The following is a 13,007-nucleotide window of genomic DNA, read 5'->3' as shown; positions in this document are numbered from 1 at the left end:
TGATCGTTATCTGCTAATTCTATGCATGCATGCAACTGACTGACTTCCAAAAAGTGTGAACAAAAGTTTTGGCACTGGGTCTCACTGGGACACACTTTCTGCAGGCTGCAACAAAGCCAGGGGCAGGTGGAACATGATGCTGTTATTAGGGCCAGCCAAGCAGTCATTAATAGGCACACTACACTTAAATTAGGATGACTCCTTTACAAAAGCAAAAGAGTGGTGTGTGCCTCACTCACTAGTCTTTGTGTCTGTGGGGTTGGTGGGGGTCATGTTTTGCTTACAATGTGGGGACCTTGCTGGAGTCATGCATGGAACATAGTACCTGGATCCTAGCTGGTTTGAACTGGAGCAACAACAAAGCAACTACCTGAAGTCACCTTTGTGAGGACCGCTGTGAGGGTTAGATTAATTAACATAAGTGTAAAACTAATTAAAATGTGCGATATTAGAGTTAACCACATTAATTCGGGCATAATTCCGTCTTTCTAGATGAAGGGACTTAATAATAAATTGAACTCAAAAACGTAATGCAGTTTGTACCCAAGCAGTAAGAAAGAGCACAAGCCGTGCTTTGTTTTGTTGACGGAGAGATATTTGAACACCCACGTGGGCTGTTTACAGTCAAGGCACTTGCATCAGGGTAATTTGCATACACCCGTGCCACCAGCCAATCAGAACGGATATGAGCGGAATGCCCGCCCACTGCCGAGAAACCCAGCTGATTCCGTATAAAAGTCGGCGAGCGCTTGACACGGCATCACAAACTCAAAGCTCACCTCAAGGTAAACGCACGCGAAACGCTACTTAACGTGGATTTAAACAATGACTTTTGAAGAATTTAGTGGACAAGATAACGCAGCTGCTACTGGCGATAGGTGAGTTTCTTATTCAGGTGGTGTTGTTTTCGTTTTTTGCGATTTATCAAACAAATACTAGGTAAAGTGTATGGACTAATACGCCGGTTGTGTTCTCCAGAATGCACAGTGCAGGAACGGCACTAGAGGCGCTTCTGGTCTCGGCTGGGAAGCAGGACTGCCTTACCGTTGGGGTGTATGAGTCTGCACAAGTCATGAATGTGTAAGTATCTGTTCATTTATTAAGTGTTGCTTTTAGTATGCATTAGATCATTAGACACTGAGAGTGTGGCATATGGAAATGTTTTTTTAATTACCTAGTCTTCCCAATAATTAATAATTGGGTGCATCCTTATGCATACTGTATATGCAAGCAGCACATGCTGAGCCGATGCCTAATCAATATATCTCCTTTATGCAACCTCAGTGACCCAGACAGCGTTGCTTTTTGCGTCCTGGCTACGGATGAGGAGTATGAATGTGACATCGCCTTGCAGATCCACTTCACTCTCATCCAAGCCTTCTGCTTCGACAACGACATCAACATTGTTCGTGTGAATGACATTGAACGTCTTGCTAACATTGTGGGCAGCAATCAGGATGAGGAACCTAAGGACGTACACTGCATACTTGTAACTGTGAGTAGCTCAACTCCTCTTCACTGCATCTGCACCTACACTTTGTCAACACCTACATTTGCACTACATCTGCGTGTCATACTAATATCACTTCTATTTTTTTTTTTCCAAAGAGCCCCAGTGCTGACTCTTTGAAAGATTCTGCTCTTGAGAGATTGGGCTTGTTCTGTGAGGAGAGCCGCAATGTCTACGAATGGGTGCCTACAATTACTCTGCCGGAGCGCTGATAGGAGATGGCTTTGGCACATGAATGAAACCGGAAACAAGTCTAAGATGTCCATCCTAAAGGGTGCACTGGTGCAAAGCGAAAAGGCTTTGAGATATTGTCTGGATTACCCTCACAACTGGGAAGATAAAAGTGGACTGACCCAGCGAACGGTTGGCCGTCCTGGAAAAGCTGATGTTCAGAATCTTTTTTTTGGACGAGCATGGAAAAGTCGAGGCTCCTGTGCCACTCAAGTCTGTTGTGGTGGTATCGTGGAGACAATAGGAGAGAAAAGAACAGGTGGATTGTGAAATCACATTTATGAGACTAACAGTAAAGAAGAGCCATGGAATTCTTGTTCTTGAGGAATGAGATATGGATTTTAAAGAGGAACTAAGATTAAGTGACATTTTGAAGATGTTTTGAGGTCTAATGGGCACTTGGGATGTTGTCTGAAAAATATTACATGGACACTAGTGTAACTTTTCTTTAGTGTGGGGGGGTTCCTATTATGAAGTTGTGCTTTTTGTCAAATATTCACAATGCAATGTCAAATTGTGGTGAAGCCACAATTTCTGCAATAAATTAAAAACAAAATACCTTAAAAGTGCAATTATGGTATGTTTCATTTCAAAGTTGTCACCTTTCAGCATTGTGTTTTATTTTCACTCAGTTACATCAGAGGAGGAAGTTCAGGGCAGTTCAGTAACACAGTCTACAAGTTTGCGATTGCACTAGAGAGACTGGCACCTCTCCAAGCTTTTACTGACCTTTCACTACCCATGCACCAGCTGCTTTCTTTATAGGGCTTGCTCAACTGAAGGGACCCCTTTGCTATGGGGGACTGACTTCTGTCATGTGTAGGTTTTGCACCATCCATTTAGAGCAGAGGCAGGGTAGAGCCAGATCTGTTAGATGACTAATTGAGCTGAACTCACCAAACACAACCCTTCGAAACTGAGCTGTCTTGACAGTAAAGGTTACAATATAGGGGGTGATTTTAAATCTAATATGCACTTTTTTTTATTTTGGATTAAAAAATTACAAGTACATTAGCAGCAAGGTAATAGGACTCTCTTTACTAAGTCAATTCAACTCATTCATTGTGTGCATATGGTTTGTGGTTTACAAGAGAAAGGGTGCTAAACTACCTGTAAAACAGATACTCATTTGTGGTTTGTTTGATCTCTAGTTATGCTGTCCAGTCAGCCTCATGCTCAGTCTTCCAAAGTTACATTACTGGAAATTTTCTGCAAATAAAGCTGCATGTGTTTAACAGCAAATACTTGCACCAGGTTTAGTGTACCGATGGCAAATGCCCGAAGCAAGTGCATCCAAACTTAAAAGAGCATTTCAGGTAGTGCCTGAAAAGTCTTTGTACTTGAAAGTCAGCTGACAAGAAAGCTAAGCTCATGCACACACAAAGCAACACACACCTGGTTATGGAAACAAAGAACAGCATACAGCAGTTTCACAAAGAGAATCTCACACTCCCTTGGATAGTAATTGATCTTTGCAGTTTACTTTAATTAATTAATGATAGCTAATGCATTGAAGTCAAGGAACTGGGTCAATTGCAAAGGAGGTACCATGGAGATCCCCTTAAGGTCATTCTAGTAACAAACACCCACAAACATATTCTTTGTAGTCTTTTTCATCACAGCTGTCCAAGTATTCTCAGAAACAGCCATTTCTAGGAAAAAAAATGTCTTTAAATGTCTGTTTCAGAGGTGCAGCTTTTTGTGGGGAGAGGCTAATCTAGACTTCATTTCCTTTAAAATATCAGACAGATTACACACTTTTAAATAAATGTTGTAATATGTGTGCCTTACTCTGGTCATATTTTGCATTCATTGAATGACAAGCAGCTCACACATCTGTCACCTTCTAAGTGGAGAGTGCACTGTATGTGACTAGTGACGTGCCCTCACATGCTCTCAATTTGAAATGCATTTCTTATCATATTTCCGCCCAAAGCGCAGCGTTTTTCTCAGAGATCAAGAGACCTTCTGTGAAAACCACACAGTAAAGTTCCACACAGTACTTTTCAGGAAACGTGAGTGTAAGGTCACCAAACTTTCCTGTGAACAGAGTTTCAGCACTAGACTACTCACCACCTTGTAAAAAGCAATGACTGGTTGCTCCCCACCGACTAAAACATTTTGTTTGGCATTTGTGTTCACAGGTGCATAAGGCTTCAAAACACCAAGAAAAAACAGCTGGCTTCATGTCTGCATTGCACACATGTGCCCCTCCTTTGTAAGCCCTGCAGCTAGTGACTCAACCCAGACAGTAGTACTGGCATCTGTTAGCACTAATGCTCACTCTGATCATCAGCCACAGACATAGTGTTCTCAGGGTCTAGTGACTCAGGAACAATGAGATGTGAAGATATGAGAGCAAATTTTAGGTTTGACATCAGCTTTTTCTGAAGTGTTAGTGTTACATTTTCACACATGTGGTCATGATTAAAGGTGTGGATACATTTGCTAAGTTTCTGAGAAATTTTCCCAAGACAAAAAAGTCAGTTGTCTATTGTAATGCAGATCAGGGGTGTCCAATCCTGCTCCTGGAGGGCCACTGTCCTGCATAGTTTAGCTCCAACTTGCCTTAACACACCTGCCTGGAAGGTGTGTTAAGGCAAGTTGGAGCTAAACCTCATGCAAATGCCCCTAATAGATGTCCTATATGAAGCAAACACAGAGACACCACTTACAAGTTTTTGCCAGTGAAAATTTGTAGAGCAACAGTAAATGTGACTACACCGTCATGCCATAAATTTAATGCAGGTGTATGTGAACAAACTTTAAATTTAATGCAGGTGTATGTGAACAAACTTTTAAGAGTGATGGCCTGTTCACACCAAGGATGATAACTATAATGATAATGTTTTAATTATTGTTCTAATTCTTTAAGAATAGGGCAGTCCACACCACAACTATAATGATAATGTCACAGAGGAACAATATAATTGAAACACTTTGAGAATTAAAACATAAAACATAATAAATTATAAAACACTGACAGCCAATAAGAGCTCAAGCATTTAAAGATGCAGATGACAAAATGGCTACACATTAAACAGAACAATGTTGCGCATTGGTGTGGATGCTAGTATAATTAAATTTCCCTTTAAGTCGGTCACTTGGATGAGGACAGACGAACTGGTACGTGATGTCTCCATTCCCTTCTTTAGGGAACGAGGGTTACACAAGTAACCGAGACATTATAGTTCTTTCTAGTTATTGTTCTTGGTGGAATGGGGCATTAGGCAGTCCAGAAAAAGCTTTTTTATCTAGTAAATACAAATAAGCTTGATAATTCCTTTTAAAAGGTTCATGCAAAAATGAAAAGAAAAGAAAAAAACAGCATTGGACTCCATTGACTGTAAAAACTGTTGAAACTTGAAACTTATTGAATTATTAATTTGTATAATTTTTTTTCCCACTTCCACAGAAGAAAGAAACTCACACAGGTCTTATTTTTTGGTGAACAAGCATAAACATTATTGTGGAACAGAAAAACAGTCTTCTTGTAATTGTTGAATAAGCAGTATTTTTTTTAATTCTAAAGAAGTCTGTGATCTCCCTGTTTACGATTGGCTGCTCTTTATGTAACCAGTTCTGATCTAAGAGTACATGAACTAACAGGCCCAGAATAGCATTGTAGAGCCATGAGTACAGACACTACATTCAGGCCTGAATTGTGTGGTATGAGTGCAGGGCAATCCAGGATATTCATGGGTCACATGTTGCTCAGATTGTTCTGCATTCCTTCTCATTGATCTGCTATTAAGGCAGTATTGCAGGGTGGAAGACAGTGTCAAAATTCCTGGCATTTTTAGGTTATCTTTTGTAGTCATGTGTCTGTGCTATGCTGTCATTGTGGGAGAGGCACAATCACAAATTTGGCGGTGCTGCTAATGTTCAAATATGATGCCTAAATATGTTGGTATAAGCATGTATGCCAGATATTTCAGAATGCAGAGCTGACATCCATGAAATATCAGAATCAAATGCAGAGCTGTACAGACATGATTAATCTGTACAGACATGAAATGCAATAGGGATGTTGTGATATCTATGTGCCTCTCCACATGCCTGAAATATCTGAAAGTCTGTGGCAGATGACACTGCAGGTACAGCAGATTGCCAAATATGAGCTACATATGGAGTTTAAAGAAAAACTCTCACATAGCTTCCATGCACAAATGCAAGAAATGTCTTCAGGATAATTCAGAGGCCAAGAAAGAGAAGTATGAGGTGAAATTCTTGTGGTATTTTTTAAAATGACTTGATGCGTGATAAAAATGGGGGATTGACAGCAGACCATAGAAAGCAATGATAGTGTCAAACAGTTGAGAAATGCTCAACTTTATGGGAATCTGAGGCAAACAGCTAAGATGTTCAGAAGATACGTCTACCTTGAGCATTTATAATAGGCAGATTGTGCTGGGGTTTCTGCTGGATTTAGCATGTAAATCATATTATTTACACATTTAATGCATTGCAGTTGTTATTTCTATTACATCTTACAGTTTGTTTACAAACATATTAAACTGACTCTGTATCTACAATATACTGCACATTCAGACTCGCTACAGCAGGGGTGCTATAGCATTTTCCTGCTGTAGTATAAATACACCACTAAGCATAAAAGGGCTTGATGTGAACAGTCACATAAGGAAGCAAAGAGCAAGAGAAAGTGTCAGGATAAATTTAGGCAAAGAGTTTTAGCAGCTGTGTTACCAAAAGCATTCTGACTTACTCAGCTTAGAGCAGCAGCACACTGTAAAATAGGAAACCTCTGGAAAAATTCTAGGCATCCTTTCAGAAAGGACAGATTCCATAACAGACAGATACCATACATAAATGCAAAAACTTATGAGACACTTCAAATTAAAAGTTCCCTGAGAACAGGATATTTGAATCACATTTTTACAGCATGGTTGTAACATGGTTGTATTCTATGCAGTTATTGATTGTTCCACTGCATTTAAGACAAACGTCAGCACACAGGAACAAGCCCAGTCTGTCAAATAAGAGGAATGTTTAAACTTAATAATAATAATACAGTATCACTAACTGATTTCAGAGAAACAGATTAAAGGGCACACAAATTCAAGAATAAGAAAGAACTGTCTTAGTGCAAGAAGCCCTAGAGTTTAATAGGATAACACAAGGGTACCAAAGGATTCTAGAGGCCGCACTGACTCCAGAGATCTTTATGATGGTCTAAGCTCTATAAATGCACCTGCTTGTCATCAAAGACATTTGCTATATAACAAAGAGACAATAGTAAGACAAACACAGAGAAACCTTTTAACAGCTTGGCCATTGCAGTGTGATCAGCCAAATGACATGATTCATAGATCAAAACGAAAAGAAGACTTACAGATGAGTTACATTCTCTTGATTTTATTCTGTACCTTTTGCACACAGGCAAGGGTATAGAGCACAAAGCAAACAAATTAAATAAAAATGGGTTGCACATAAAAGGAAAATGACATTTTGAAGCTGCTCAGTGTGGGATGGAAAAAGTTTTGTTTTCCTGACAGTTGGATCTGAAAGGTCAGGGTCACTAACTGATGCCCTTGACATGTCCAAACAAGCAATAGTAAACAGTGAGACACTCAAAGCATGTTCTCTCGCCCTCTGTCTCACTCTCTTCCCAACAGTATCTGTCTCATATTGACATAGATCCAGTGTGGAGAGGTTCCCCTCCCTTAGTTAGTAGTTGACATACTTTTACTAAAGTCAAACAGAGATATTACTATATATGCTGTACAAAAGGTAACATAAAACAACTTACAAGGCTATAACAGTTTTTAGCACTGCCAATATTTTAATGTATAATAATAATAATAATAATAATAATAATAATAATTTAATAATTTAAATAATGCAAATTTTAATTTTAATGTTTAGATATAAAATAAAATGGTACATATCCCATACAGGTTTAAAGATCAAATAAAACAACATCTAAGGCTGTATGCACCTATATGCCTATGCAATCTATGTAAATATGTAACTGTTCCCAGTTGATGCCAAAAATAAAAAAGTAAATAATAAAAAAATAAAAATGAAGCAATAAGAAAGTATATTCATTTTATATTGGACCATCACATGCACAGGGTGGAATTTGGTGGAATATTCACACGATTTACACAACTTTAATATGCACTACCAGTCAGTAAAATTTTTCCAGTACGATTAAATCATAAAGTATCTGATGCAACACCCTGCTTTCAGTAACACATATTATATTTCACCCGATCTCATCATTTCTGCTTCCTCAAAGAACGCTGTAACCCTGGCAACAAGGATTCGCCCTATTACTTTCATCTTGCCTTCACAAGACTCTCTTTCCACCAAATAGAAAAACACAGCCCACTGTTGTTGAGTGGAGCCATGCTACTGCAGGAAAACAAAACTAAGCTCTCCTTGTTTTGATGATGTTGCTTAATCTGTGTGGATGAGAGAGAGTCAAGGGAGGGGCTGCCAGCTGAGTGCTCATGGAGTTTTGACCAATCAGAAGCTTGGATCCATTGCCTTGCTGGTGTATGGGTTGTTGCTGGTGGTAACAGAGCTCTGATTGGTTGTTGAAAGATTGCTTAACAGTCTCAAAGAGAAGGAGTTTTGAACAGAGTTATTATTGTTTAGGATCAAAGAGGTGTTTTGATTAAGCTTGTTTTTATTTGGCTCAAAAGGGGTGAGCAGAGTTTACCACCCCTGTGATGTCATTTGTGTTTATCATCTACTTTTTGCATTCTTGTGATCAGGTCTACATCCCACGTCAGATGAATCACCTTTGTTATCCTGGATAAATATGGTCGTGCGCCACAGGTCAAACTTTGATATTGATTTTGGATTGCTCTCATTCTCAGTCTTCAAAGGTGTCTCTAAAATGGTCACTTTAAAAACATTTAACTTAGGTTAATGTGTAACATTTTGTATCTTTAGGGCACAAAAACGTACAAATGACAACAGTCATTTAAGGGTTCAATAGAGTTTCTCTGGCTGCCAAAGTTCAAGGGCGTTTAATACATAAACTTAATCTTGTTTTCTCTGAGACAAAGCACACTGAAGATGCTTGAATGGGATGTCTTTGTCCTGAGATACTCTGTTGCTTTGGAGACAGGCTAAGCTGTTAGCCAATCAGAGCTCAACTGTAGGACTGTTGCAATTATTATTGTACCCCTCAAAGTACAGATCCTGCAGTATGGTAGTAAACATATTTATCAGTGTTATAAGGAAAACAAACAAACCAACACAGGGATAAATAGAGGAAATTGTACAGTGAACTATATGTTTACTAGTCAATAACATATAGGAAGGGTATTCTTTATCTCTGATATATTAAATAAATATATCTTATTAGAATCGTATATGAATTTGTTTTTTATTTGAAAATATATAATAAATATAAATTGTATGCATTATATTTATTCTATAAACAACACACACACACACACACACATATATATTTATTTATTTAATATACTGTATAATCAATATTATTTGAGTTTCTATATATTATATTAGAATTTTGCAATTTATAACAATTCTAATAGTTTTCAAGTTATTTTTCCATTAGAATAGTATTTGAATGTTTATTTTTAAAATATATAAAACATTATATGCAATTTATTATATTTATTATATATAGAAAAAAAAATAAATAAATATATATAAATATTTCATACATACATACATATATATATATATATATATATATATATATATATATATATATATATATATATATTATATATATATATATATATATATATATGAACTTTGCATCTTTTTAATTTAGAACATGAAACTTTTATTTTTATTTTTGTTTATTTATTTATTCATTCATTTATTTATTTATTTAGTTTTGCATCAGCTATATTAGTTTTAGCTGTGAAGCATGTTTACAAAATGCCATTATGAAAGCCTTTCAGGAAAAGTGCCATGTGACTCACAGTCTAGAATCCACAAGTGGGAAGTCATTTTATAACTTTCCTTACACTTACACTTAGGTAATGTACTTGACACTGAGTAGACTACAGGCTGTCATAATAACAATAATGCCAACAACATTTTATGCATTTACAGTGCATTCAGGCTATATATATATATTTTTTTTTTTATATATTTAATTTTTTTTACCAGTATGTATGTTCCCTGGGAATTGAACCCATGACCTTTTGTGATGCTAATGCATTGCTCTACCACTGAGCCACAGGAACAACAACATCAAATCTGCAAAATCTAGAATATTCCCTCAATATCTGTCAAAATTGCACAACAGTGTTATAAACAACCCTACTGCTGCTCTGCAGTGCATGATGTTATGCAGATAACCAGCACCCGGTTTTCAGACACACAGGATGCAGCTGGTAAAACTGCAACAACTGAAACACCATGCAACGCAGCTGGTAAAACTGCACCTACTGAGAACAAGTGCAACACCATGCAACTTAATGCAAGAAAAAGAGAAGAAGGAGAGTAAACAAGACAAAATGCAAGAGAGATGTATGAGAGGAAGTGGAAAGGTGAACAAGCTGCACTGTGGTAAAGTGACAGCCATCCTGGTTGCCGGGTAGAAGTGAAACTGTTTCATCAGCATACAGCTTGTAGTAGGGGGATACACTCTTAAAGCAGATATGGGTGGGTTAGGCTTCCCCTGCTCCTTCCTCCAGAGCTAATGGAAGGAGCACAAAGGCTTTGCCTGTGCCTGAGGGTCTGCAGTGGGCTGTAATGTCCTCCAAATTAAAGAACCTCTAGTGCCTCTGTGATAGAGGGGTGGGCTGAGAGGAATCCTCTGACTGTATTAGAGGACGTTAATGATTGTGGACGTGCCTGTAAACCACAGCCTCTCATTTTGTGCAGAGGCACTACCAGCAAGAAATGAACAAAAACAAGAGTCTGTTTTGTTACTGTTATCTCTTCATTATTCCCACTATTTGAAACCTCATGATTTTTAACTGACTTCCCACAAGATTGCATAATGACATTCTGCTCAACTGTAGTATACAGGGTTATAATATTAAATTATATGCTCTCATTTTCTTCATTTTGTATTATATTAATTTGATATTATATGCACATATCTTCTGTTCTGCACAACTCTATTCATCTCAGGTTTAAAGGATTCTCCTCCCTTTGCACTCATTCACCTTCATCCCTCTCTCCCTTCCTGACATTTTGGTGTCCCCCGGGAGAAGCAGATGGGAATACGGTTCCACTAACGTTAGTCTGGAGCCCGAGGGAGAGAATCCCCCATTCAGACCCACACAGACAGTCTCCACATAGAAAGGCTCTTCAAAAGGCAAACATATCTCTACCCACTTACATTTCACCTGTTTTCACCCTAAATATACACAAACACAACAATTTGATATGTTTTGGCTGTTAGGTGCATGAATGACATCAAGAGCATGCACAATGACTGATTTTATACCTCAAAACACACTATTTACACAGCAAAAAAAAAAAAAAAACTTTTTAATTATAAAAAAATTAACAAAGTAACCAACCTTCACATTTAAAGATTTGCACAAAGAAACCAACAATCAGACAAAAAAGATTTGCACAAAGAAACCATCCGTCACAGATAATGTACATCAGTCACATTGCCCATCATTAGTAAGTTGATCCTGTGCAAAAGGGACAGTGCCATACAATAGCATCATTACATGGATAAAGTACATGGATACACCAATTTCCCAACCACATTCTTTTACCCAACAGCAGTATAACAGTATGTGTGGGTCTATCAGTGGACGGCTTGATGGATGCTTTTGAAGGTGTCATGTATCGCTACAATGTGTGTTGCAAACTGTTGCTGAAAAAGAGCACATTAAAGTGAATTTGGGTCCAGTGAGGGGCCTCTTGACCCTCCAGCTCTATTGTTCCTAATGAGTGGCAGATTGAGGGAACTGACAGCTGTGCTCGCTCTCTCACTCTCTCTCTCTTTCCCTTTTCCTCTCCTTTTCCTCGACAGCTGCCGTTGCCTCAGGCCTCGGTGGCTTTGGCTCAGAAAGATTAGAGAGATGTTAGCACGTGTCCAATGGCTCCAGAGACAATGCATAGTCTACCCCCACCCCCCCCACCCCCCCAATCCATCTCTCTGCCTCTTTCTCTCCCTGGCTTATTACCCAGCAGTGCAACAAAGATGGGCAGCCGAGCTCCTGTACTCATCCAGAGAAACGCTCTAGCCAGAGATACATATCGGGAAGGACAAGCGGCAGCAGTATGGCACATTCAGAGAGAGACGGGGTGATGCGTCCAGATCAATCCCTTTTGTACGTGTGCTGAAAACTCTGGTGTGTGGCGCAGTGGCAGCTGCTGCTCTTGCACAGGAAATCTGACTCTGCTTTCTTTCACTGACACATGGCTGGCTGGAGGAATAGGAGTGATACAGTGGTTTGGGCGGGGGAGAGAAGTGTGCATGGGTCTGCATCGGGAAGAAAGGGCACACTTTGGACCAAATAGCTGCTTTGCAAATGAATAGAAAGAGCTGGAGCACAGAATGAGACACTTTCATCCTTCAAAGAGAGGAAAAAAATTATCATGTTACATCCATCTCCATTGACTCCACACAAAAGAGGCTCAGTTAAGGGGTCTGCATTTGACATTTTGATGTGATATATGATTTACAAATTTACTATATATATATTTTTTTTTCGAAACAGAAATCATTCCTGATGCATTAAAGTAAAGAAAAATTGATAGATAAGGGATATATACAGTCAGCTGGTCATTACTGCAAAATAAATCCCCAATATACAATATATTCACACACATAATTAAAATATTTGTTTCATTCATTTATATAACAGCTACTTAACTTAACTGGTTCTCAGGTGTAATGATCTAATACTCTATTGTTGAGTGGTCATTTTAGTGGTACAGTGGACACAAAAAATTTACCAGTCAAGTATTCCTGGAGATTCATGTAACAAATAGCATTATCAAAGAGTCATTTCCACCTGCTAAATGAAGAGATATAAAAGTAAACTTTGTGGCATTGTGTATGAATATCTGCATCCTTTATTGGGGCTAACCATACAGTAAAGAGACAATCTATTTAATGGCTTAATTTGATCTGATGCATTCACTTAATCACTTTCTGCTTTGTGTAGTAATTAGAGGAGTTTACATAGTCAGACACTGCAATGTTTAAATTACAATCACACCCTCTGTAGGGGCGTGTGATGGAGCAGATGGTTTTGCATGACCCAGAATGACGGGCCGTTGTGTGAGCTTCTGGGTCAGCCGTCATCAACAAACACTCATCAGTCTTGTAAAA

The 13,007-nt window shown here is 38.4% G+C and overlaps 1 protein-coding gene across 1 annotated transcript; it reads left to right on the top strand.

The window, feature by feature from the left end:
* Nucleotides 1-721: 721 nt before the first annotated feature.
* On the top strand, nt 722-2,313 carry LOC109095246 (growth arrest and DNA damage-inducible protein GADD45 gamma-like). Its single transcript, XM_019108931.2, has 4 exons — nt 722-878; nt 979-1,080; nt 1,285-1,495; nt 1,609-2,313. Exons 1-4 carry the CDS (start codon nt 826-828, stop codon nt 1,720-1,722), a joined length of 480 nt encoding a protein of 159 aa, XP_018964476.1. The 5' UTR covers nt 722-825; the 3' UTR covers nt 1,723-2,313.
* The last annotated feature ends 10,694 nt before the right edge of the window (nt 2,314-13,007 follow it).

Source organism: Cyprinus carpio, chromosome A8, assembly GCF_018340385.1.
Source record: "Cyprinus carpio isolate SPL01 chromosome A8, ASM1834038v1, whole genome shotgun sequence".
In the NCBI taxonomy this organism is placed as follows: Eukaryota; Metazoa; Chordata; class Actinopteri; order Cypriniformes; family Cyprinidae; genus Cyprinus; species Cyprinus carpio.
This window is presented reverse-complemented; position numbering and strand designations above follow the sequence as displayed.

Coding starts and splice junctions, on each gene's coding strand:
- LOC109095246 (XM_019108931.2), top strand. CDS start 826: ATGACTTTTGAAGAATTTAGTGGACAAGATAACGCAGCTGCTACTGGC. Junction 879..978: donor GCAGCTGCTACTGGCGATAG/GTGAGTTTCTTA, acceptor TGTGTTCTCCAG/AATGCACAGTGCAGGAACGG. Junction 1,496..1,608: donor TACACTGCATACTTGTAACT/GTGAGTAGCTCA, acceptor TTTTTTCCAAAG/AGCCCCAGTGCTGACTCTTT.